Source organism: Microcaecilia unicolor, chromosome 9 (genome assembly GCF_901765095.1).
Source record: "Microcaecilia unicolor chromosome 9, aMicUni1.1, whole genome shotgun sequence".
In the NCBI taxonomy this organism is placed as follows: Eukaryota; Metazoa; Chordata; class Amphibia; order Gymnophiona; family Siphonopidae; genus Microcaecilia; species Microcaecilia unicolor.
Genome location: NC_044039.1, coordinates 56,294,386 through 56,320,087, shown reverse-complemented (window position 1 = coordinate 56,320,087; position 25,702 = coordinate 56,294,386). Strand labels below are relative to the sequence as shown.

General features: G+C 41.0%; 1 protein-coding gene across 1 annotated transcript in view; it reads right to left on the bottom strand.

Annotated features, from left to right (window-relative positions):
* Positions 1 to 25,702, bottom strand: part of OVCH1 (ovochymase 1) — an 86,478-nt gene that overhangs the window by 20,280 nt on the left and 40,496 nt on the right. The window contains exons 3-5 of the mRNA XM_030213671.1: positions 21,518 to 21,642; positions 9,867 to 9,964; positions 7,162 to 7,331 (exon numbers count right to left, since the gene is read on the bottom strand). Of these exons, the coding sequence (XP_030069531.1) occupies positions 7,162 to 7,331; positions 9,867 to 9,964; positions 21,518 to 21,642 (393 nt within the window). The remainder of the gene's footprint in view (positions 1 to 7,161; positions 7,332 to 9,866; positions 9,965 to 21,517; positions 21,643 to 25,702) is intronic.

Here is a 25,702-nt window from a genome sequence, read left to right as displayed (position 1 = left end):
AGCAGCACAACTTATCACTGGGACTAATTTGGTGCCTGATCAAATTTATGGATCGGGACCATTTTCAACCCTTGATATGCAAATTCAACAAAACGATACCTGTTTTCAAGCCATAGGCACTTGTATCTTGCGAGCATTTAAAAGAACACCAGAAGGGAATAAACCAACAAAATCTTTTGCATCAATTAAACAGGGTGCAACCGAATCTTACCTTCAATTTGTTAATCGATTGCAGGAAGCTGTAACTAGGCAAATTGATAATCTTGATGCGCAAACAGAGTTATTGATTAAATTAGCCCAAGAAAATGCAAATTCAGATTGCAAAAAGGCATTGCAGACTGTAGCTCATCGCCCAGGAATTACTTTAGCAGATTTATTGAGCGCATGTGCAGATGTGGGGACTCATGGTTATTCTATGAATTTGTTAGCAGGAGCTATACAAAAAGGTAATAAGCCACAGGGGACGTGTTTTAATTGTAAGAAACCAGGACATTTTCGAGCTCAGTGTAGAGCCCCAGGAGGGGGTGCCAACTTTGCAAAAGGACCTTCTCGACCTTCTCGAAAATGTCCTCGATGTCAAAAAGGATATCATTGGGCCAATCAATGTCGCTCTAATCCAATTAATTCCACACCGCCACCCCCAAAAAACTTTGCTCCGGGTTAACTCCTAACCTCGGTCCAAAGGGAGTGCAAGGGTCTTTTGCTCATAGTACTACTGCTACACAAGGTAGTGCAGGAATTGACCTTATTGCAGCGGAATGTAAAACTGCCATCTTACCTCATGAAGTTTTGGTATATAATACTACCTTTAAAGGACCCATTCCAGCGGCTACTGTAGGTTTAGTATTACCTCGCTCCTCTGCATCGAAGGCAGGTATTCATGTTATCCCTGGAGTTATTGATGCTGATTACACAGGCATTGTTAAAATTCAAGTATGGTCCTCATCACCTTTAACAATTTCTCCCGGGGACTCGTGGGCACAATTAATTATTTTACCATATTTTACAGCACCTATTCCTTCTACTGTCTCTCGTACAGGGGGCTTTGGATCTACGCGACAGGTAAGTGCAGTTTTAAAACCGGTTTCTAATGCACGACCCACTGCTCAAATTTTATTGCAACAAAAGCCCTTTGTTGGTATATTAGATACCGGGGCGGATGTTTCTGTCATAGCTTATAAACAATGGCCTGTGGAATGGCCCATTGAAGATACTTCACATGTGACAGGAATAGGGGGAACTCAGTCAGCCTCCCAAAGTTCTCAATGGTTATCTATTACATATCCTAACGATACCAAGGTTCTAGGACATATTAAGCCCTGTATTTTACAAGTACCCTTTAATTTATGGGGTCGTGACCTTTTGGAACAATTAGATGCATCATTGATCCTACCTGATTAACAGTTCATAAATATGTCTTTTTCTCTTCCTTTGGAATGGAAAACTGACAAACCTGTTTGGGTAGAGCAGTGGCCGATTACCAGAGAAAAACTGTTGATTTTACATCAATTGGTGGAAGAACAATTACAATTAAATCACATTGAGCCTACCAATTCTCCATATAATACTCCGGTATTTGTGATCAAGAAAAAATCCGGAAAATGGAGATTTTTACATGACCTACGAGCTATTAATGCGATTTTAGAACCAATGGGCCCGTTACAATGTGGTATTCCAAATCCTAATTTGATTCCTTATGATTATCAATTAGCTATTATAGATCTGAAGGATTGTTTTTTTTTCAATTCCTCTCCAGGAAAAAGATTATAAATACTTTGCTTTTACTGTACCTGTTTACAATAATGCACACCCTACTACTAGGTATTGTTGGAAAGTTTTGCCCCAGGGAATGTTAAATTCACCCACTAACAAATGGCACGTCAAATTTACCTCTCCACAAACCTCTGCTCAACGTTCAGAGCTTGCTGCCATCATCCTGGCTCTTTCTTTATTTTCAGATCAACCACTGAATCTTATTGTTGACAGTCAATATTGTGCTAATCTTGTCCGTCGCATGCCCGACAGTTATGTATCATTCAAAATGGATGCCTCTTTTTATGCTTTACTGTTAACCCTCCAAGGTTACTTGGAGAATCGCCTTTCTTCTCTCTTTATAGGTCATATCCGCAGTCATCAACCTTTTCCTGGTGGTCTGTCTGAAGGGAATGCTCGAGCGGATCGCCATCTTCATTTTTTCTCCACAGCACACTGCAGTCATGAACTTCATCATCAAAATGCACCTAGCCTAGCTCGCCAGTTTCAAATTTCTTTAGAAGAAGCTAGAGCTATTATCAAAAATTGTCCACAATGTTCCTTTTCAGCTCCTACTACCTTTTTTCCTGGAGTTAATCCTCGTGGTCTGGAAGTTAATAGCCTCTGGCAAATGGACGTTACTCACTTTCCCCCTTTTGGTCAATGGTCTAAGCTTCATGTGGTTGTTGATACTCATTCTGGATTTTTGTGGGTCACTGCACAAAAAGGGGAAACTACATCTCATGTCCGCTCTCATCTTCTCCAAGCTTTTGCGGTCATGGGTGTTCCTAAAACTCTCAAGACAGACAACGCCCCTGCTTATACTTCCACCTCCTTACAGGAGTTCCTGACCCTCTGGCATATTGAGCACCTTTTTGGTATCCCCTATAACTCCACTGGTCAAGCTATTGTTGAACGTGCTAATCGCACACTGAAAACTGCTTTAAGTAATCTGACTACAAAAAAAGACGGTATTCTCCGTCATAGAGTAAGCATTGATGAATGCTTAGCACAAATCCTTTACACACTGAATCATCTCAATCTCATCAATAATCCTGCTACAAAAACTTTTTCTTCCAGATTTGAACAACATTTTCGTACTCCTGCCCCACCTTTATCTCGTCCTTTGGTCATATACCGACAACTACCTTCTGATCAGTGGAGTTCCCCTGTGCCTCTCCTTACCTGGGGTCGTGGTTACGCTGCTGTTCAAACAGATTCTGGCCCGGTGTGGATTCCAGCAAAGTGGGTGAAACCTCATGTCGTGGCATCAAGGTCTTCACAACCCAATTCCCAATTTCACACTCACCCTTCAAGGACCGCAGATGCAAACACGCAAACGGTCAGTGACTCGTCAACCTAATGCTCCTGTTACTTGGGACAAATTAAAGCCTTGAGTCAACAAGCTACAGAGACTTTAGAAAAAGCTCATATTGAAAAGACTGATGATAACTTCGTAGTGGCTATTATTGCAGCGCTTAATGCTAATTCCATTACATTGCTTCTACTGTGTTGTTGTTTGTACATACCTTGTGGACAGTCACAATTACTTCCCACAAAAAATATTTGGGAAGCGTTTGCAATTTCACTGAACCAAACTGATTTCTGTCTTTCTCATCAAAAGGCAGTTGGAGAAGTTTTGGCAACTTGCCTGATTCCAGTATGTCATGATCCTAAAGATATGCAAAATGATACTTGGTTTTATTCACAGCTTCCTGTTAATTCATCCTATCGAAATGCTTCTTATGAATACCATAATTGGGGAACACAAACCCTGTTGCCGCCTACTTTGGCAATGCATGTGAGAACCAATCAAATAGCTAGTATCAATATGACATGTGCTCGTATGGTTAATTGTACCCGATCAAATTGTGTTAATTTTGGACCAACTTTGTTAAATTGTAGCTCCTACGAAAATGTTTCATATATTTATAAATTTACTCATTTACCCCCTGGTTGGTTTTGGTCATGTGGAATGTATACCTTTAATTATATTCCAGCTAATATATCTGATGGTACTACATGCATCTAAGTCGACTCACTATGGTACTTCCCAGTAAACATATTTTATTTTCTAACTCCTCACATATGCGATCCAAGCGTATGACCCTTGCTGCCAATTGCAATGATAATGTTAAATTTCTGAGTCAAACTGAATATCTGGCACTTGCATTTTCATTAATAGGTGTCCCTGCATTGGCAGCGGCAAATGCAAAAAATATTCGTGAATTAGCCTGTTGGGCAATTAAATCAATCAATGCAACCTCCACTGCTATTAGTTTACTTAATGCTGAGCAACAGCAATTACGTCATGGAGTTTTACAAAATCGAGCAGCCATTGATTATCTTTTATTACTTAACCATCATGGTTGCGAAGAGTTTCAGGACATGTGCTGTTTTAATTTATCTGACAATTCAAAGGCCATTGACAAACAATTAGCTTTCCTACGGAATTTAACTACTCATATTACTATTCATAATAACCTACTCTCTGATGTATGGGATCAATTGTGGCAATGGATCCCTTGGACCTGGCTCCGCCCTATTATCCGTATTTAGTCATTGGTATTTTTGTTTTCACTATTTTTTGCTGTTGTATACAATGCATTCCTAACCTTTTTTCTTTATGTTTTCCTCGTCCATTCGCTCCAACACGTCACTCTGCTCAATATGTTTATAAGCTATTACAAACATCTCCACCTCCATCTCCAGCTGGCACACCACGGAGATTTCATTAAAAAAAAAAAAAAGGTGGAGATGTAGATAGAATGTATTTGGATACAGGCAGCAGATGATGTTTTGTATATTCCTGAGAATCTAGCATGTGATGTTTTTGTTCTTTCCTGAGAAAGTAGCAGAATAGCAGGTGATGTTTGTACATTCCTGAGCAGGTTCACGAGCTGTTCATGTAGAGTTGTTCTTGTAAGCAATGCATGATCATGGTTGTGTAAGCAAAATGTAACCAATAGTAATGATAATACATGTAATATCCATGAATATTCATAGAGTATATAAGAAGGGGATTGACTCCCAAATAAAGAGTTTTTTGCCCAGACACACGAGAGGAGAGTTATTTTGCAACACACTTCAAAATCCTTTTCAAGGGATTTTTAACCTCAAGGCCATACCAAGTCAAATCAAATGCAGAGATCTCCCCAACCTGGAAAGCAGAATGCGTGATACCACAAGGTTCACCAGTCTCGCCCATACTATTTAACCTTATGATGACCCCACTGGCCAGAGCACTAGCCAAACAAGGCCTTAACCCATTTCTATATGTGAATGACCACAATCTACATACCCTTCAAACAGAATCCCTCCAAAATCACCAAAGAATTAACAAACAGCATGTACATCATGGAATCATGGGGCTTCGGCATTTAAGTTAAAACTCAACAGAGAAAAAAAAAAACCTCAAATGTCTCATTCTCTCTTCCCAATACAACACTGAACGTCCCACCACCATCAAGGCCTTGGATTCCCCTCTCCCAATCTCAGACAAATTGAAAATTCTAGGCAAAATAGATCGCAACCTAACATTTGAAAACCGAGCCAAGATCACGACCAAGAAAATGTTCTACACAATGTGGAAACTCAAACACACAAAACCCTAATTCCCCAGAGACATATTCCACAACATGACACAATCAATGGTGCTAGCCCAAGCAGACTACTGCAATGGAATCTATGCAGGATGCAAAGACCAAATCATAAGAAAATTACAGACAACACAGAACACAGCAGCCAGACATATATAGAAAAACTTGCCTCAAAAGTGCCAAACCGCTCCTCCAAAGTCTACATTGGCTACCAATAAACGCACGCATAACCTTCAAGATATGCTCACTCATATTTAGAATTATCTATGGCCTTGCACTGGACTACATGACCGAACTAATCGATCTACCTCTAAGAAACATGATGAAAAAAAACTGTCATAATACAAAAGTTTCAATATTATCCCATGATCTTTTAAATACATTTGAATTTATAATAAGCAGTCATATCAGATTGTTTGCACATAAATGAATATTCCTTTTCTTCTTTCCCATAGCCTGGGGTCCCCAAACTGTGGCACCACTAGCTGAAGACAAATGGTAACTTTAGTGGGGAACCTTTCCTCACTCCCCACTCAAACCAATAGGGCAGTGGTTCCGAAACCTGGTCCTGGAGGCAACCCCAGTAAGTCGTGTTTTCAGAAAATCCACAATGAATATTCATGAGATAGATTTGCATGCAGTAGAGGCAGTGCATGCAAATCTCGCTCATGAATATTCATTGTGGATGTCCTGAAAATCTAACTGGCCGGGGTCCCTCCAGGACCAGGTTTGGGAACCACTGCAATACGGAATTTCAAATCCTGAAAGACATGGTAGGAGGGCCCTATGTGGCCCTATAAGTTTTGGGATTTCGGCCCTCCTGTCTTAATGTTCACTTTAAAAAGTTAATAGAAATAAAAACAAAAGAAAAATAAAGATTTTTAGTCCAATACCAAAATGTTCTCTTTGTGTTCTTTGTTTTTACTAACCTAAATTTCATTGGTAAGAGACAAGTTTGTTTTTAATGCCATCCCTTTTTTCATCACATTTATATTGGACTCAATGCATATTATAATGCACCCACATCTTTGTAGCTTATTTTGAAGATTGAGCTGAGCATAATCTTAAAAGTTGAACACAAAATGTGTAACACTACACATCACCATAACCCTGTGATGTACAGTGGATCTCTGGAACCCATGGGATAGTGGTTCTATTTGCAAAACCTCCCTGTTCTTTTCATAGAAGAGTTATGGAGAAAGGCTCAGTGGCTTCAATGCCTCTTTACATGATGCAGTTCAGTGGCTCCAACATAGCACCTCCACACACTGGCTCCCAATGCCTCTTTACATGCTCCAACATAGCGCCTCAACGCAATCTATACATTATACCTCTTCCCCTCTATCCTACACCAAAAAAGCTCCAAATTATTTCATGTTTTTGCCCCTATACCCAAACACCCTCACTTTTCCTACCCAGCACCAGTATCCCTCCCCGACACCCCTCCCCCAAAAGAAAGTTGGATTTTTAGTCTCCAGATGACTTACAAAATTTATAGTTTCCTGCTCAAAAAAGCTTACTGAATATCCTGCCTTTAGCTCTCCTCTACCCACTAGCCCCACATTCCTTTTAGCCCAGTACAGTCCCCCCAACCACTTAGCACCAGTTTCCCCTCCCCTGCTACCACCTTTCTTCCTTGTTGCCACTGCTGCTGAATATTTGGGTCAAGGAACTGGCAACTTCCTCCCACAGCTGACCCCATTCTTCATTCAGGGGTTTCTGGAAAGAACTGCTCATGTTGGCCTAGTAAGGCTAGTCTGGCAAAAATAAATGGATCCATTTCATCCCCCACTAAACCACACCTACTTACCAAATTGGATTTTCTGCTTCAGGTACACGAGAGCAATATCACAATTCATGTTCCCACGGTTGTCATACTGGGGATGAAACAAGATGCGTTTCACCTGCATATTTTGTTCTTGCTCATCAAGATGTTCCAGATCATGCTCCCCAACAGTCACGGTCAATTTCTGCAACAAGCTGCTGACAGAAATGGGCAGTCATTAAAAGCTTGAAGATGAGCTCAAGGACACAGTAAGCTTCAGTATATGAATCCAAAACAGCAGCAATTTCCTACTCAGAAATCATACTTTAAGGAACAGCTCTAGCGAGCTTAATTTTATTGTCGACATCCATGACTAGGCGGCTTCAGGTTGCCTACCCCTTTGTACGGTTGCATAAACATTAACCTTAAATACTGCATATTGCAAATATTTTCATAATAGCAGCAGAAATCTCATTAAACTTTTAAAGTAATAACAGAAATATATTCTAACAGACCAGTCTGGTAGGAATTTATGTTCAGTTGGTCACCATATTGAATTTTGTTGGCAGTCAATTATATGGCGCATTTGTTAATTTTTCTGTGTGCAGCTTGCTCGAGATAGCACAGACATTCATGTGACACTGTGTATAAAGGTTGCCCACCCTGTGCTAGACTGACAAATAAAATGTTTTCATTATTATTTAGAAAGAAATGGAAGCATGTAGTAGCAATCCGCCACTTGGCGCCCATTTAAAAAAAAACAAAAAAAAAACAGACCAATAGGAACCATCCCATTTCCTGATACAAAACCAAGTTCATAGTTACTTGGCTTTTTTTTTTAATGGGCTGTAATTTAGAGAGAGCATACAAATTCTGCATGCCAGAAACAGCTTGGCAGTAATCTCTGTACCTCTACAAAAGTGAAGTGTGTGACCTTCTGCCCAACAGCAGGAGGAACCACCACTGGTGGTAAATTGAGGGACTATAAAAGTCCTAGCCCAGGGAAGTGGCCATATCTTTGGTTTTCTACTCACCTTGCCACTGCTTCATGTGACTGATCAACACAGCCAGTGCCCAAGGAAAGGAAGAAATCAATGGTAGAACCTACAAAGTTGCCCAGATAAATTAAGGAGAGTTTAGAGCAGAAAGCAGAATTCCACACTGCCTTCATAGAAGAAATGAGCAGTTGGAGAACCACCTTTTGTAGAGAACAGAGAAAGCCTCTACCAGTACTCAGTTCCTGCAAGTTCAGAGAACATACCTACCTCAAAGCAACCCTTTTCCCTTTCCCTCCCTAGAACTGAATCCCAGAAGAGAGTAAGAACCAGTAGGCGCTTTTTATAGCAATCCTCTAATACATCTGAATGTCAGCTAACATCTAGTAATTAAAGGCCCTGCATACTAAACCGCGCTGTAGGTGCGCAAACTTTTTAGCGCGTGCTAAAAATTAGCATGTACTAACGCTAGAGACATCCAAAGGAATATAATGGGTGTCTATCATTAGCGCACACTAAAAAGTTAGCACGCCTACAGCATGGCTTCAGGGCCCCAAGTGTCAAATACTGTTTTGATGCCATCTTTAGAAAGAAACGTTATACTGAATAATTTGTGACTATAAATAGGTCCTCAAATAAAAAAAGTGTCCTGTTGATATTTACTTCATCCAAAACTAATAAACATTTGGTTGGAGTTACAATACCTTCCAGTTTTGCTGTCCCCATCCCTGAAAAAGTAATTTTAGTAACGCACCTGATTCTCACCAGGCAAGCAAGTGTTGCATATCATTGGCCTTAATAGGTCTTTATCAGGGTGTTTTCCCAAGGGCTATTAATATTTGATCTTAGGTGCATAAGGAGAGGAATGGCCAGCAGAAAACACAGAAGACAAGAGTGCCACTGTATAAGTGTCTAGTAAGGTGTCATTTGGAATACTGTGCACAATTCTGGAGACTGCACCATTAAAAACAAACAAGATGGAGTCAGTCCAGAGGGTGGCTTATAAGGTCAGTACCTTTTGTCTACAGATCAAAAATAGTGGGAAAAAAGTTACTGTTTAGAAACCATGAATTATATTCTTGTATTTATAAAGCATGGTTTTATGAGTTTAAAATGCTGTTCATAATGAAGCTATTCAGATATTTGTACACTTTAGTAATTTAATCTACTTCTGATAATGGTTTAAGATCTAAAGTGCCAGTTAACTATGGATAAATTTAGCCTAATGGCAAATAGTGAGGCACTAAGTGCCCAACTGCCAATGTATATTATCTCATTCTGCTTTTATGTCCTGCTGCTACAAATTTAGAATGTAGTTATAGTAGAAACTGGAAAATTTGATTTTGATGCTCTAAAAAGAATGCAAAATTATTGGGCTCACGCTGGATGGTGACAGAAGTAGCTGTCAGTAGCCTATTTTCATTTCTTTTCCTAGAGCTGAAAAACAGCAGAAAAAGTTTTCTAGTCTGCCCATTTTCATGTCCAGTATATTGCCACAGATCTGTTGCTCTCTGGCTATGCTTTAATTTAACTAAGAATCTCATATATCATACTTATTTCAATTCCATTACCATTTTTGCATCTTGTGAAAACACACTGTGGTTTCCAAATATACCCTTGTGAACCTCAGGCTATATTCTGTTGTTCAAAAGCATTGTTCTCAGGCAATATTCTCTGGAAGCACATGCCATACTGGCACCAACCCACATGATTCCAATAAATTCCAAGTTGCCACAAGAACTTGTTCAGACTTACTGATCAATGTGTATTAAACAATGTGCTGCGGTGACCACTAATTCTTCTCCAATTACACTGCCACCACAGAAGTGTGAACCTGCAATTTTCAGAGAGGCCTGCAAAACAAAGAGGCACAATTCTTAAATTAAATCCTACGTTTCATTTATAAAGATTTCAATTAAGTGAAGGAAAAAAAAAAACCTCCTCCCTCCAGGTATTTTTGCTAAATGTAGGTGTCTTTAGTTTCAAATTTGTGGTGGTTCAAATCACATTCTTCTCTATTTCTGACATAGGTCAGAAAGGTTCCATAACACGTAACATCATTATTTATTTATTACATTTGTACCCCGCGCTTTCCCACATATAGCAGGCTCAATGCGGCTTACATTGTAACAAAAATATCAAAGTTTTGTAAGAAGAAATATTACAAGCTGAATAAACACAATAGTAGTAAGATTTTAAATAAATGAATTGGGTATGGGAAGATAAACAAAAATAGGATAAGCAAAAGGAATGGGGATAAGGGAGAGATATGGTATGGGAGAGATGGAGAAGAAAGACTAGGGATGAGTAAGGAGATAGGGAGACAAGGTTCAAGGTATAGTTCCTTCTCACCCAGTACTTCCCTCGCCCTTAATTGTCTTGTCTGTTATTTTTAGAATGTAAGCTCTATTGAGCAGGGACTGTCTCTCTCTATGCCAGGTGTTCAGCGCTGCATGCGTCTGGTAGCACTATACAAATGTTAATAATAATAAATAATAGTTAAGGTCATTAACAGAGTCAGAGCAAAGGTTGAATGGGTGGGCTGATAAGCTTAAGATGGGTCATTATGATAAGCTTCCTTGAAGAGATAGGTCTTCAGCATTTTCCTGAAAGGCAGATAATCTTTAACTGTTCAGATGTATCTTGGAAGAGCATTCCAAAGCTGGCTGCCCAGAAAGGGGAAACTGGATGTGTTGTAAGTCATACATTGCAGACTATACATTTTCAAACTCAGCTCTGTTAGAAAAAAGGAGTATAAACATTCTCATGAAGCAAGGGCATACAAAACTACCATTTCATCCCCCCAACCCCACCCACTGTCTGTTCTGCAATCATTTACCCCTTCAAATTTCCTTTACTCAACACTCACCCACCATTCATCATTAGCAGTCACCTAATGGTTAGTACAGTGGCCTGAGAACCAGGTTCAATTCCCACTGCAGCTCCTGGTGACTCTGGGCATCACTAAATGCTCTATTGTTCCATGTATATAAATATGTAAACCACCGATTGTAACCACAGAAAAGCAGTATATTGAATCCACTCTTTTTCCCCTTTTCTTTTCAACCTCACCTTAGCCCACTAAAGTTTTCAACAATGGATCCCCATTTCATTTTTGGTCTCTTCCCCCTCCACCTGCTGTTTGAAATTGGTCTTTTACCAATTCTAAGGGTAGCGCCTCCTGCACCCAATATTTCAAGATACGGATATGAGAAATTAAGAATGCCCATCATCTGGGAGCTGCTTACCCTCCACTAGTCGTCCACACACACACAATTCATGTTTCCACCACCTGTTCTCTCCCCTATCATGTACCCCTGACCAAAATTTGAACATCTGCTTAACTTAATGTAAGCCACACAGAACCGAGTCCTCAACTCGGATGAGTGTGGGGTATAAATCCAGTAAATACGAATTGCTTTTGTAGCCAATGGGACTTTCTTCATTTCCCCAAATCTAAAACAAAGGCATTCTATTAAGTGTATTCTGTCATCCCACTGATTTCCTCTACTAATTAAGAGTATATAAGTACATAAGTATTGCCATACTGGGAAAGACCAAAGGTCCATCGAGCCCAGCATCCTGTTTCCAACCGTGGCCAATCCAGGTCACAAATACCTGGCAAGATCCCAAAAATGTACAAAATATTTTATACTGCTTATCCCAGAAATGTGAAAAATACAACCAAAAAGATGTTCTATTCAATGTGGAAACAAAAAAGGATAAGACCTTTCTTTCCAAAGACCATCTTTCGTAACCTGGTACAATCAATAGTGCTTAGTCACTTAGATTATTGCAATGCACTCTACGCTGGCTGTAAAAGAGCAAATCATCAAGAGACTGCAAACCGCCCAGAACACCGCAGCTAGACTCATATACGGAAAAACAAAATATGAAAGTGCTAAGCCTCTGAGGGAGAAACTACACTGGCTTCCACTTCAAGAACGCATCACGATCAAAGTATGTTCTCTAGTTCGTAAAATCATCCACGGGAATGCCCCAGCCTAAATGTCAGATCTGGTAGACCTGCCACCCAGGAACGCCAAAAGATCATCCCACACATTCCTTAATCTTCACTTCCCCAGCTGTAAAGGCCTAAAATACAAACTAACGCATGCGTCGAACTTCTCGTACCTGAGTACACAGTTATGGAATGCATTGCCATGCAGCTTAAAAACTACTCATGAACTAACCAATTTTCGCAAATCCCTGAAGACCCACCTATTCAACAAGGCATACCAATAAGAGCAGCAACTATAAATGTAATACATCGCAACCTTACCTATTATCAACAATGTTTTATCTGCTTGTTGGAATTTTGATTATGTTATTTTCTATGGCATCTCCACCTTACCTATTATCAATATTGTTTTGTTTTTTGTTTTTTTTACTTATAGTTACCTGTTTAATTTCGATTATGCTATTCTCTATGTAACAATAACTTATCTCCTAATCTGCTATATACCAATAACGACACATTCAGGCATATTTTCAAAGCACTTTGGGAGGCTAAGTTCCATAGGTTTCTATGGAACTTTGGAAGGCTAAGTGCTTTGAAAATATGCCTCATTGTAAGCCATATTGAGCCTGCAAAGAGGTGGGAAAATGTGGGATACAAATGCAATAAATAAATAGTGGATTTTCCCCAAGTCCTTTTAATAACGGTCTATGGACTTTTCCTTTAGGAAGCCGTCCAAACCTTTTTAAAACTTCGCTAAGCTAACCGCCTTTACCACATTCTCTGGCAACGAATTCCAGAGTTTAATTACACGTTGAGTGAAGAAACATTTTCTCTGATTCATTTTAAATTTACTACATTGTAGCTTCATCGCATGCCCCCTAGTCCTAGTATTTTTGGAACGTGTGAACAGACGCTTTACATCTACCCATTCAACTCCACTCATTTTATAGACCTCTATCATACCTCCCCTCAGCCACATTTTCTCCAAAGCTGAAGAGCCCTAGCCACTTTAGCCTTTCCTCATAGGGAAGACATCTCATCCCCTTTATCATTTTCGTCGCCCTTCTCTGCACCTTGTCTAGTTCCACTATATCTTTTTTGAGATGCAGTGACTAGAATGGAACACAATATTCGAGGTGCAGTTGCACCTTGGAGCAATACAAAGGCATTATAACATCCTCATTTTTGTTTTCCATTCCTTTCCTAATAATACCTAACATTCTATTTGCTTTCTTAGCCGCAGCAGCACACTGAGCAGAAAGTTTCAACATATTATCGATGACACCTAGATCCCTTTCTTGGTCCGTGACTCCTAACGTGGAACCTTCCATAATGTACCTATAATTCGGGTTCCTCTTTCCCACATGCATCACTTTGCACTTGCTCACATTAAACGTCATCTGCCATTTAGACGCCCAGTCTCCCAAGGTCCTCTTGTAATTTTTCACAATCCTCCTGCTATTTAACGACTTTGAATAACTTTGTGTCATCAGCAAATTTAATTACGTCACTAGTTACTCCCATCTCTAGGTCATTTATAAATATGTTAAAAAGCAGCGGTCCCAGCACAGAGCCCTGGGGAACCCCATTAACTACCCTTCTCCATTGAGAATACTGACCATTTAACCCTACTCTCTGTTTTTTATCTTTTAACCAGTTTTTAATCCACAATAGAACGCTACCTCCTATCCCATGACTCTCCAATTTCCTCTGGAGTCTTTCATGAGGTACTTTGTTGCCATAGATTTGTTAGTACATTCAGTCTTGGAATTGTTACACTAAAGTGCACTACAGACCCCATATAATGTGATGTTTGGGTCCTACATATGTCCGTTATATAGGGGCCAAAGATTTCTAAGTAATAGCAAAAAAAAAAGAAGGGGTCCACCCATTGACCGCATTGTAAACGATCCCACGATATATTGGTGCTATGTGTTTTGCATTTGCCATTCTATAGTCCCATTTTTGCCCCCCAATCCCTATGCAATGCGTTCAGCTTATGGTTTTGGTCTCCGAGTATACTGTACTGTGTTTTAGAACAGATTTGGGATAAGGACTTCAATCTGCGCACGTACCCTCACAGAACTGTTCAGCAGTGGTGTAGTTAGGACTGAATGGATCCTGGGCAGAAAAATTGTGATGGGCCCCCTATAATACCGTTGCGCCAAAGGTAGTGGGGACTGAAGTTGGGGGGGGGGGGGGGGGGTTGAGATAGGGAGGATGCAAGTTTCCCAAAGCCGACTTATTACAATTAATAAAGAAAACAAAACCCTCTTCTACCTTTAGGACCAAAACAATGCTCAGACAACATTATCTCTGTTTTTCTTCATGGTCTCTTGTCTATATCCAGCATTTATCTGTTGGGTCCCTATCACTCCTATCCCCTCTTCTCCCTCTGTGATCTCTTCCTTCTGCTCCATCCCCCCCACCCCACCCCCAAAGTCCAGCATCTCTCCACCTCTGCTCTCTCTTAGTGACATAGCTACAGGTGTCTAGCTGGAATCACATCCCTCCCTTCCTTATCTCCTCTGGCAACCTGGCATCTGCCCCCCTCTCTGAACCCCCCCCCCCCTCAAATCCTTCCCCAGTGTACCTCAGATGTGCCCTGGAAGCCACAGCATTTCATCTTCACCGACTGCACCAGCCCCTGCAGGCTTCCCTCTGCCACATCCCACCTTTGTTGACATCACTTCCAGTTTCCTCACTGGTGGGTTGCAGCAGAAGAAGGCTGAGGGGCCTAATGCAGTCAGTGAAGATGAAACACTGCAGCTGCTGGGATGCCTCTGAGGTACACTGGGGAGGGACCGGGGGGGGGGGGGGAATTCAGAGAGGGGCAGATGCCAGTCTTCGGAAACGACAGAGGAAATACTGCACTGGGGGCAGTGGTGGTTGAAAAAAACCCACCCAACATAGTAGGTTTGGTTATGCCACTGCCCCCTCACCAACTAGTTTGGCATATCTCCATTCTTGTCCCCACTCACTGTGCCAACTGGCATCTTGCCCCTGCCCGTCTCTCTCCCCTCACACACCATGGCTGCGTAGATCCAGTGTCACTCCAACTCCCCATACAAGTCCTCTGCACACAGCAGAAAGCGCACTGAAACCTACCTCCAAAGAGGTTTAAAGAAACAGGGGATGGCCCAGCCTCACAAGACTAAAGCTGATTTCCCCCAGCAGCAGCTATGTTGGTATACCCAAAACAAAGCAAACTATTGGCTGCTGCATCTACTTTTTCATCATCATTCATTGTTGGTAGCATTTTTATGTTATCTCAGTTATATTTTGAAACATGCCAGCTTGTGCAGTTTATGGATATACAAAGAAATTATCACAATAAGATAACCTTTCATTGGTGGGAACACACACACATTCACATGCTAAGGAGGGAAATGAACCATGGGTGGCAGAGGTGGCACTTCCGTTGAAGAGGGGGCAATGGCCTCGTTGCTGCTGGAGGATGGGTCACTATACAGAGGCCACCTCTTTGACGCCAGTGCCTCGGTGTCCGGGGAACTGGGGGCTAGAAGGGGAGGAAGGAAATTTCACATCCTGTTGCCCCATTCCGGTTAGGATAGCAATTGGAGTGGACTGGGGGAAGGTTGTGCTGTCATGGGTCCTGGCACTTGAACAGCCTTCATCTGAGACCCACTTGTCATTTCTCTTTTCCCTTTGCCCAAACAAAAAAGGGTTTGCTCTTAAAAATTCATCTGTATCACTGGAGTCAACGGTGTTTATATAGGACATACTTCAGAAAGTGGCCTGAGCCTATGCCCTCCTACAAAGGCAACTAAAAATAAAGGGTTAAAAGATGGTTAATGCATTAAATGAATAAGGCAACCTAATCAAATCTGAGTTTGCAGTGGTCCAGTTGCAAGATATATTTGTGAGCATGCCTGATATTTTTGAGGTCAATTACTTTAAGACATAGGAGCCAACTTTTCAAAATTATTGGGGGTGCTAAGCCCAATGGAAATAACCCCTCCCTGGACACATACAAGGAATTTTCTCAATATTGGGGGTGCTCAAGCACCCACAGAGTCGGCTCCAATGCTTTAAGAGATTGGAGGTGATGGGAAATATTTGATGAAGCAACATGCCCTGTCTCAATATTTTCAAATGTAAGCCACACTGAACCCAAGTTTACTTGGATAATGTGGGATATAAATGTCAAATTTAAAAAATATATGCATCTTTTAACCGCCACCTTTTAAGGCACTGCACGTTTTACAATTGCCAACGCCTAGGTAGTCCATTATTGTCTACTAAGCATTTCATATTGTTTTAGTACACATTTGCTATTGTTTTGGGTGACACAATGTGGTGAAAGCTTCGCCTACAGGCTTCAGCCCACAAAATAGGCCAAACATGCTCCTGCTATCTCCTGTGCTTTTAACTTCCTTGCCCGACTCTGGCCCAAGGAGGTTGAATGGAAACAGGAGACGGGATGATGTCAACAAGTTGAAGCAAGGTTACTGTTTCCCCTTCCATGTGCAGCCATCATCCCAGTACACTCAAAACAAAGCACACACATGCTGCATCCATGCTACCATTCTTTATTGTTGGTAGTATTTTTATTTAATCTCACTTATATTTTCAAACATGCCAGCTTGTGCAGCATACGGATGTAAACAGAGGAAGTATAACAGAAAAACTTTTCACAGGTAGAAATCAGTATGTCATTTGGAGGGACTAGTTATAGGGACACCCTAGCACCCTAGTGTTATATTCATGCAGAATTTTTTTTTCTCCTGATAAAGGGCCACTAAAACTGACATGTCATGAGAATCAGGTGCTCAACATTTAGAGTTTCTATTTATTTATGACACTTATATCCCACATCAAACCTGGGAGCATTTAAAGTCTTTTTTCTTGTGCCTAGATCAAAAGAAAAAGATGGCATATGAGAACTTGCTCCTTTGGTTTTGTTTTGTGGATTGCAGCAGTATATTATAAAAATGCACTTGATTTTTTTTGTTTTACTACTACTACTTAAAATATAGATATTAAATAAGGGCAGAGCTATCTTCATACATAAAGTCCATAATCCGTTTAAAATGTGCACACTATTAGCTGCCAAGTTCATACAAAGTTAATTATGTTCAATAGAAAATAAAACTGTTGACGCAGGCTATTTGCTATGTGAATATTCCATCACTGTTTCATTATGAGTACTAAGTATTACATATTTATTTTGTTACATTTGTATCCATATTTTCCCACCTATTTGTAGGCTCAATGTGGCTTACATAGTACTGGAGAGGCGTTTGCTGACTCCACTGTGAACAAATACAAAGTGATGTGGTAAGATAAAGTTCATGTGGCACAGCCACATTAGAGAATCGTACAGTGGAAGAGTTGTGATATGTCCATTCCTTACTTTAGTTTTGCTGTGTTGAAGAGATCAGGAATTTAAGTTGGATTGGTAAGGTATGCCTTTTTAAACAAGTTAGTTTTTAGTGTTTTCAGGAAGTTTAGGTGGTCGTATGTCATTTTCAAGGCTTTTGGTAATGCGTTCCACAGTTGTGTGCTTATGTAGGAAAAAACTGGATGTGCAAGTTGATTTGTATTTAAGTCCTTTGCAGCTTGGGTAGTGCAGATTTAGATATGTTCGTGTTGATTTGATGTGTTTCTAGTTGGTAGGTCGATCAAGTCTGTCATGTATCCCGGGGCTTCACCGTAGATAGTTTTGTGAAACAGGGTGCAGATTTTGCAAGCAATGCGTTCTTTGATTGGGAGCCAGTGTAGTTTTTCGTGGAGGAGCATTTGCTTTAAACTGTTTTAAATTCATTTATCCAGTTCTTAAATGCACATGGTTTTGTTTTTCGAGCCCAAAGGTGAATCCTAAGAGTGGTGGAACAATTAGGTATAAACTGTGTTGTTTCTGACTTTACTTGTTTTGGACTGCTTTGGGTCCTGCTGATCTTGACATCTGCTATCTGGAATTTTGGAAGATGGAAATAAGAAAATAGCAGTGGAGTGCCACAGGGAAAAGTACTGGGACTGGTGCTAAACATATTTATAAATGATATGGACATCATAACAATGAGCGAGATGATTACATTTGCACAAAATTATTCAAGGTTGTTAAAGCATGTGTGGACTGTGAAATATTGCAGGAAGACCTTAGGAAACTGGAAGACTGGGCATCCAAATGGCAGATGAAATTTAATATGGACAAATGCAAGGTGATCCAAGAATAATCCAAATCATAGTTACCAAATGCTAGGGTCCACCTTAGGAGTCAGCCCTCAAGAAAAGGATCTAAGTGTCACTGTAGATATGCTGAAATCTTCTGCTCAGTGCATGGTGGTTGCAAAAAAACAAAAACAAAACAGGTTGCTAGGAATTATTAGGATAAAGATGGTGAATGAGGCCGAAAATACTATAATGCCTCCATTGCTCCCTGGTGCGCCCGCACCTTTATTGCGTTCAGTTCTGGCCTCTGTATCTCAAAAAAGATATAAGTGGAATTAGAAAAGGTTCAAAGAAGAGTGACCAAAATGATAAAGGGGATGGAACTCCTCTCATAGGAGGAAAAGGCTAAAGAGGTTAGGGCTCTTCAGCTTAGAAAATTCTGAGTGGTGTAGAACGAGTAGAAGCAAAAGATTTTTTTTTTTTTTTTTTACTAGTTCCGAAAGTACAAAGACTAGAGGACACTCAAGGGAGTTACATGGAAATACTTTTCACACAAAAATAGGAGGAAATATTTTTTCACTCAACAAATAGTTAAGCTCTGGAACTCTGCCGGAGGATGTGGTAACAGCGGTTAGCGTATCTGGGTTTAAAAAAAAAGGTTTGGATAAGTTCCTGGAGGGAAGTCTATAGTCTGCTATTGAGAGACAGACATGAGGAAGCAACTGATTGCCCTGGGATTGGTAGCCTGGAGTGTTGCCACAATTTGGCTGTCAGGTACTTGTGACCTGGCTTGGCCACTGTTGGCAACAGAATACTGGACTAGATGGACCATTGGTTTGACCCTGTATGGCTACTCTTACATTCCAAGTTAAACAATTAACTGGTTTTCTTGAAAGGATTACATAAACTTTGTATGCATGATTAAGGACACAAACATACATTTATTCAATATCACAATTCCTCATGTACTGCCACAAAATCACCTTTTAGGGTAGTGTTCATAATGAGCTCCTTTTGTTATAAACCAGATAAAGATAAGAGCAGGGGCGTAGCCAGACCTCATGGTGGGAGGGGGCCAGAGCCCGAGGTTGGGGGCACATTTTGAGTGTCACCCCCCCCCCACACACACACACAAATACCTTTGCTGGCAGGGGTCCTCAACCCCCGCCAGCCGAAGCCTTGTTCAGTGCTGTCTCTGGTGCAGACACATTCACGGCCTGCCCCTTGCTCCTCCTGTGCATGCTAACGCCAAGCATCAGTGTGCACAAGAGGAGAAAGAAGAGCAGGGGGGCAGGTAGCGAACGCAGCTACACCGGAGACTGTGCTGAAGAAGGCTTCGGCTGGCAGGGGTTGAGGACCCCCATCAGCCAATCCAGGGGCCCAGGCCCCCATAGCTACGCCCCTGGATAAGAGTTTTCGGTTTTGGCATAGTATAAAAATCTCACAGGAACAAAATATTTAAAAAAAACATTGGACTGAATTAGAGGGTTACCGCCCATTTAGTTATGTTGAAACAAAGGCTCTGCATGAAACAAGAAATCTATTTTTAATTTTGACTTATGAAACTACTTGCCCCTGAAACACGTTCAAAGCAGAATAATCCATTTGTGTATCTAAAATGTAAACTTCTACAAAACAGATTAGAATGTGATTCCATGTGGCCCAATGAAAGGAGAGTTTAATTTTACTTCCATTTATATTCCCTTATAACACCAGGCTTCCCAAGGCAGATTACAACAAAATTACGATGAACACATTTGGAAACAGGATAGCCTCACTGAAATTTGGCCATCTGCATTGTATAGAACAGTGTAGAAAAATGAGCACAAAATACAGAGTTTATAAGTGCTGTTTCTCCTAGTTACAATAATTTTAAGCTGTTTTTAGTAGCATCTAGATATGGGAAGCTTTCAAATAAATTAAAAAAGCTATCAGGTAAAAACACCTTTTGTCCTCAACCTCTAGATATGGGAAGCTTTCAAATAAATTAAAAAGCTATCAAGTGAAAACACCTTTTGACCTCAACCTTTTAAGGCACTGCGCCTTTCCAACCGGAACAGCTTAAGCCTTTTTACAGATGGACCACACATAGACAATCCCTTATTTCTAATAATCTTTTATTACTGTTTTGGGTGTAGTAAAGCAGCAGCAAGCTCTGCCTACTACCGGCAACCTCCGCCTACTGACTTCAGCCCATATAATGGATTAGATAGGGAGCCCGTCTCCTGTTTTCTTCCAACCTCCTTGCTCTGGCCAGTGGGGCCTTTCCTGTGCATGTCCCATCAGAGAGGCACAGCATGCAAGGAAAGGCCCCATTGACCCAAGAGGCAGGTAGCTACACCCCTGGCACTTATTTGCTTCACACTAGAAAATGCCAGTGTTATGTACATTTATGCGGGTGCCTGGTTATAGAATTGCCTTTCCTGTGGCGAGGATTCACACCACATTAACTGGAGAAATCTAAAATCTGTTATCAGATTTTTGTCTAAAACCTTGTTTTGTAATGTGCCCTCAAAATGTGTCACTTAGTATTTCATAAGACTTTTCATTCTTCCCTTTATAGTTTAGTGTTTGCTTTCAGAAAGTTCATACACAAGGACTGGACACAGTTATTAGCAATTTAAGCCATGTGTATTGCTCATCTGCGAGCATGTAGAAAGCAAGGTACCAGCTTATTTTATGGCTTCAGGACCAGTTTTACCATTAGCCGACTAATGGCCACACTTCATTCACTACTAACTTACTTAAAAATATTTATATTCTGCTATGTTCTGTATATTTCACAGTTCACTAAGTCCCCACAGTGAGTCTTCACACAGCTCTACATCTCATCCCCCATGGCTGCATGTAAATATTTCATAAGATAATTAACATGGTCAAGAAAAATCTTTCAAGTTTGTTGGTTTATATACACCACATTCCGAGAGTACCACCCTACTTTTAGGTGAGTGACTAATGGTATTTCTGTAGACCATAACTAGTATCTTATTGGAGAAGAAACACACAAACTTTTACTAAATGCAGAGGGGCTTAAATCTAATTACAGTAAAAGAATAACTCCTATCAAGTCCTACTATATAACTGAAACCATTTTAAAACTACAATGCCAAAAAATAAATGGGACTTTAATCTGAGGGTTGGATGGGGCTATGTTTTAGACAGGTACATGCTTGTTAGACTAAATTGATTCTGGGTTGAACATGCCTTAGGTCATTCTTGAGAAGACCCTCAAAATATGAGAGTACAATGCTTTCACTTCTCAGCCTCACTCTATGCTAACAGAGAAAAGGCTTGGATTCATTATACTGACCTGCCAGGGATATTCACCGATATGAGAGTTTATTCCTCCAACAATTCTTGCAGTGAATCCAAACTGTTGAAATGCCCCAGACTTCTTGGATTTTGAGTCCACTGGACGAGTCCCACATTTCTGTCCTGTTCAAGCAATGCAGAGTACTAAATCTTCAGATATACCATACTGTATTGCCAAGCATAGTACCTTCACCCCCACAAAGCCAATATAGTTAGCTATGAAGCACCCAACTCATATCAAAAAAAGGCTCATTTGATTACATGGCATAATACACAACCAACATCTGTTTATTAAATCTAATTTCCTGGGACACTGGTCATAAAAAACAAACATTTTTTTAAACTACCTTTTTGGTGAGAGGGAAGAAAAAAAGTGTCATGCAAATCTAGTTTAGCAATTGCTTTCCATAGATAATTTGGGAATGTCCTTACCTGAACAGACTGTCTTTCTATAATTAATGTGAAGAATGATTTTTACAGCCCACCTCCCCAAATGGCTTACAGAATTATTCAGATCAAGCACAAGTCTCCCCCTCAAAAATAGTTTACATCTAAGGCAATGGGATAAATAATTTGTTCAAGTTCACAGCACTACAAGCTGCTATATAACAAATTATATAGGATTACTATACGACACCTTCCAGCATTACCAACCTGTTGCCAAGACCTATTTGCGTGCGTTGCAAAACATCAATAAGGATTGCAGGCCAGTCATTCTCTTGGTGACTGAGCTAACATAATGGTTAGAAAAACAGAATACAACATGTTTACTGGGACAAAGCACTCCATGGTCAGAATGGCTCCGTTTCATCACACTTGATGTAATGTTTTGATTCTGTAAATCAATATTGGAAAGCCCCAGACCTGCTGTCCAGATTTCGTGGCATTTTGCACCCCAAGAAATCACCTTATTTCCTCAAACACTGACTTCATGGTTAAAGTGTCCTGCAACGTGGTGCCAGTGAGACAACATTGCAGCCCCTGAAGTCACAGCAATCTAAAGCAAGGGTATTTCAAGGAACATGTGGGGTCCATGCCAAGCTAAGACCTATGTTACCACATCAGCTGGAGCTGGCCTTTTCTCTATTAAAAGTCTGTAAACCAAGACAAAGGCTGATATTTTCTATTTCATCTGAGTGCAGCCCCTGCTGTGCTGCCTGACCAGATCCTTCTGAGGGACACTGCCATCTGCACCATCTACTCAGGTTGTATGTTTGCCACGTACTTGTATAGTGCTATGGGAATCGGTGGCTGAACTATAAACCTGTCTAGGGTAATGTGTGTTTACTCTGTTTTGTTTTTATGACAAGGCCTTCACCATCTTCATTCTTGCCATTTCAATTTGTTCTTGCTGCTATTGTAAATAAACAATCTATTTTTACAATACCTTTGGGTGTGCAGTTCTGTTATTTGGGCATTATGAATTCAGATCTATAGATAAGAGGGAACAATTTCTTTTCAGACTACATTGTCCAAATCCAGAATGTGGCAAAGTCATGTTCTTCTATAATATATACTGTATCACATTCCCAAAAACACCCTAGAAGCGTGTTCTGTGTACAATCGCACAGTTTGAATGAGATACATCTGGGTACATCCAAATTTTGTCCCAGGTTAAAATACCATTTTCTGGAGCTACTTTCTTTTTTACTGGAAGGAAATAAAAACTTTATTGAAAAGAAGTAAATTATATCAGGTAAATTCAAGATCTCCACAACATATTTCTTCCAAGTCTCTATAGGAGTCTGACTCAGAACCCTGAGAAAATTCAAGGCCTGCAAATTTAAACATCTAGAGTGATTTTCAAGTTGTTTCAATTTCCGATGAATTACAGCCCTATCTTGGGTCAAAACATTTAATAGCAGACTTAAATTCCTCAGTGCCTTTTTCCCAAAGTCTCAAGTCTCTGAAGGTTCTCTTTTCTAGGGCCTCCTGCCTGTGCACCAAATCTGCAACTGCATTCACCAAAGAGCTCAAATCTCCATAACACCTTAGTTCTAGCAGCGTCCATTTTCACAAGTCCAAATACCTTCCAATGATACTTCAAGCTTACTACCAGTTATTGGAGTCTTCACTGAAGATCCAGATTATTTTCCCAAGACTTTGTCCCAGTTCACCGAAACAGCCACACTTGAGACTGCGATCTGTTGTAGCAAGGAAGGTACCTTAAGTATCTCCTTCTGAGATTTCCAACCTGGTAAGGTCGTTCAGACTTGGAACAGAACCATCTATGGTCAACACTGAGCATGGCCGACTTCAGGCAGGCACTCAGGGAAACCTGTCCATCCTGAGTTACAAGACCACACAGGCTAAGGGAACCTTCACTAGGATGCCCAGAGTCTCCACTCTTAGCAATGGCAGCAAGATATAAACCTTGTTTCTGTCGAAGGAAGCGTCTGAGCAAAAGGGTCAATTCGGGGCTGTGTGACTGAGAATAGTGTTTCCCCAAGTCGAGTCCTAGAGAACGTGTGCTGGGTGATGTTGCTCCGAGTACAGCCTTGTGAGCAGGTTCTCTTCCTTTTCTTAAAATAGCACCAAAAAGAAGGGGTAAAGCTCCAACTTACCTTGCTGTTTCTTCTATTCCAGTGTTTCCCAAGTCTGGTCCATGAGTACCCCTTGCCAGTCAGGAAAAGAACCTGCACACAAGGCTGTGCTCAGAGCAACACCACCCAGCATATTCTCTATGATTTTTTTTTTTTTTACCTCCACTCTGAGCTAAGCTATTATCTCAAATTAAAGTCTGCCTCGAAAACGTACTTAATCTCCCCAATGATTGTGTCCATAGGTGCTCACGCAGACAGCAGCTAGCCCTTAGCTAAGCTTAGTTAATTTTTCTTCCACCGATCATGTCCTACTTCTTTCCCATTTATGAATTGTAGTTCCTTTCCCCCTTTTAGATTTAGTCTGTAAATCATTTTGATTGCCCCCACTGAAAGACAGTATATCTCAAGAATCAATAATCATACATTCAAGTAGCTCTACAGGAGTATTAAGCTATGCACAACTCCAGCAGTAATTAAATTGGGGTAAATTAAGATTCTATCCCAGCTTAGAAACTATCCTTCACAGCAAGTTCTTCCCCCTTCCTCAAATAGATACATGAAGGGTAATTTTATAACAGATTGCCTAGGTTAATTGGGCAGAAAGGCACCTATTTCACATCAATATCATAAAAAACATGAGTACAAACTATACAGAATAATAGTCCATATTGAAGGCCTACTTATGCTTCCTCAAGAGTAGGCTTAAATATTCGCATATAAACTCATGTACTTTATAAAATAAGTATGTAAATGACACCACACTTTTATATTTGGATAAAGTAGGAAAGGCCTTACCTTGGTGGGGGGGGGGGAGGGGGGGGGGGGGGAGGGAACTTTTCTTCTAGGGTTAGCTACGTACAACTAGAGTGGAATTTTAAACACTCTTCCCCCCCCCCAAAAAAAAGAAAAAAAAATCTGGAGGTGTTAATATCCAGAATTGAATCACGTGCTTGGCAGCAGTGATCTTACCTTTTGCTCATTTCGCAAGTGTGCAATCTATATAAATAATTCTCACCTCCAACATTCTGAAGCTCACTCTGTGGCAGGGAAACACTGAAGCCCTACACTCTAGGCTGTCAGCACCACTCACTGTCACTCAGACTCGCCCTCAGCCACGCCCCTTCCGCACATAATTCGCAACCCCAACGTTCTAAATGAAGCCTCAACCGGAAGTGTGAGGTGTCGAGATATCCTTTTTGCCCATGACTGTGTGCCCCGCCCTCACGTCACTATGTGATGACGACGAGGGCGGAGCACTGACACTCCACGACGTGCGATCTCCCCCTGCCCATTTCACATACGGAACCCGCATCCCACACTCCCTCACAGTTCACAGAACCCCGGCAACTGCAACCCCTCCCACCCACAACACACAAACACAGGATCAACGCGCTGTCACTCCCGCACCTCCCCCCAAGGCCGTCGCTCACTTGCCCCCCCCCCCAGAGGCCGCCACTCACCCACGAGGTCGACGGAGGCAGCACTTTAAAGTAATGCCAGCTGAGAGTAAGAGAAGCACAGTACAGCAGCCTCGCGCCAACTGCAACCCCACCCAAACACAGGGTCAGCACGCAGTCGCTCCCGCACCCCCCACCAGGGCCATCGCTCACTTGCCCCCCCACCCCCCCCCGAGGCCGGCA